Raw genomic sequence first — 1282 nt, forward strand, 5'->3', positions numbered from 1 at the left:
CATAAGTGTCCAGTTTAAGGGGTAAATTCACAAAAGCATACTAATGTTAACATGAAACAATAATGTACTTTTATTCATTTACAATAAATATATCTATACATCAATCTAATTGGAGCTAAGGGCATACACTATCTAACAGCTCCCACTTGCACTTAGGTCCAATCGGGTACAAGCCTCAGTTCCATATTGTCAACGTGTTTCTCAAACACTTTCTGTGTTAGTGGCTTAGTCAATGGGTCTGCCACATTCTTCGCTGATGCTACTTTTTGAATCTAGAAGTCCCATCTACCAACAATCTCTCGTAGTATGTGATACTTCCTCTCAATGTGCTTGGACTTCGAGTGGACTTTTGGCTCCTTATCCTAAGCAATGGCTCCAATGTTGTTGCACCACAATGGAATGGGTGATGTGCTGGATAGAACAACTCCTAATTTGTGAATGAATTTCTTCATCCATACTACTTCCTTTGCAGCTTCACTTGCGATAATATATTTGGCCTCGGTCGTGGAATTTGCTATGTACCCTTGTTTGCTGCTTTTCCAACTAACTACATAGGACCCCATCATGAAGATGTATCCAGATGTAGACTTTCTATCATCTGGGTCAAACTGAAAGTTGGCATCAGTATACCTGACCATCTATAGTGAACTACCATCGAAAACAAGACAATAGTCTTTAGTCCTCCGTAAGTACTTCAATATGTTTTTCACAACAGTTCAATTCTCTTGTCCAGGGTTAGATTGGTATCTACTTACCACAGTCACAGCCAGAGCAATGTCTGACCGAGTGCACAACATGGCATATATTATGCTCTCTATGACTGAGGCATAGGGAACGTCTTTCATGCCCTCAATCTTCTCAGGGGTCTTAGGTGACATTCCTTTGGAGAGAGTGATTCCATGCCTAAAAGGAACAAACCCCTTCTTGGAGTTCTCCGTGTTGTACTTGTTGATGATCTTGTCAATGTAAGTAGATTGAGATAATCGTATTATCCTTATCGATCTATCTCTATAGAGTCGAAGTCCTAAGATATAGGAGGCTTCTCCAAGATCTTTCATGGAGAATTGTTGTGAAATCCATACCTTAACTATAGTTAACATTCCTACGTCATTCCCAATGAGTAGAATGTCATCTACATATAGAATCATAAAAGTAACTTTTTCTCCCATAGTCTTTCTGTAAAAACAAGGTTCATTTGGATTCTGCTCAAAGTCAAACTGTTTGATCGTTGAGTCAAATCAGATGTTCCAACTTCTAGAAGCTTGCTTCAACCCATAAATGG

At 39.2% G+C, this 1282-nt stretch overlaps 1 protein-coding gene across 1 annotated transcript; it reads right to left on the minus strand.

Moving 5' to 3' along the window:
* Positions 1–362: 362 nt before the first annotated feature.
* On the minus strand, positions 363–878 carry LOC148800586 (secreted RxLR effector protein 161-like). The gene is made up of 2 exons (XM_088903792.1): positions 756–878; positions 363–638 (listed from the first exon to the last, which is right to left on the minus strand). The coding sequence occupies exons 1-2, from the start codon at positions 876–878 to the stop codon at positions 363–365; spliced, it is 399 nt and encodes a 132-aa protein (XP_088759918.1).
* Between the last annotated feature and the right edge of the window lie 404 nt (positions 879–1282).

Source organism: Nelumbo nucifera, chromosome 4 (assembly GCF_055504915.1).
Source record: "Nelumbo nucifera cultivar China Antique chromosome 4, China Antique-T2T, whole genome shotgun sequence".
In the NCBI taxonomy this organism is placed as follows: Eukaryota; Viridiplantae; Streptophyta; class Magnoliopsida; order Proteales; family Nelumbonaceae; genus Nelumbo; species Nelumbo nucifera.

What these genes read in the sequence shown, in the direction of transcription:
- LOC148800586 (XM_088903792.1), bottom strand. Translation starts at nt 878, where the DNA reads ATGTCACCTAAGACCCCTGAGAAGATTGAGGGCATGAAAGACGTTCCC. An exon ending in TTGCTCTGGCTGTGACTGTG is followed by an intron (nt 639 to 755) that starts GTAAGTAGATAC and finishes AGTTCACTATAG; the next exon opens with ATGGTCAGGTATACTGATGC.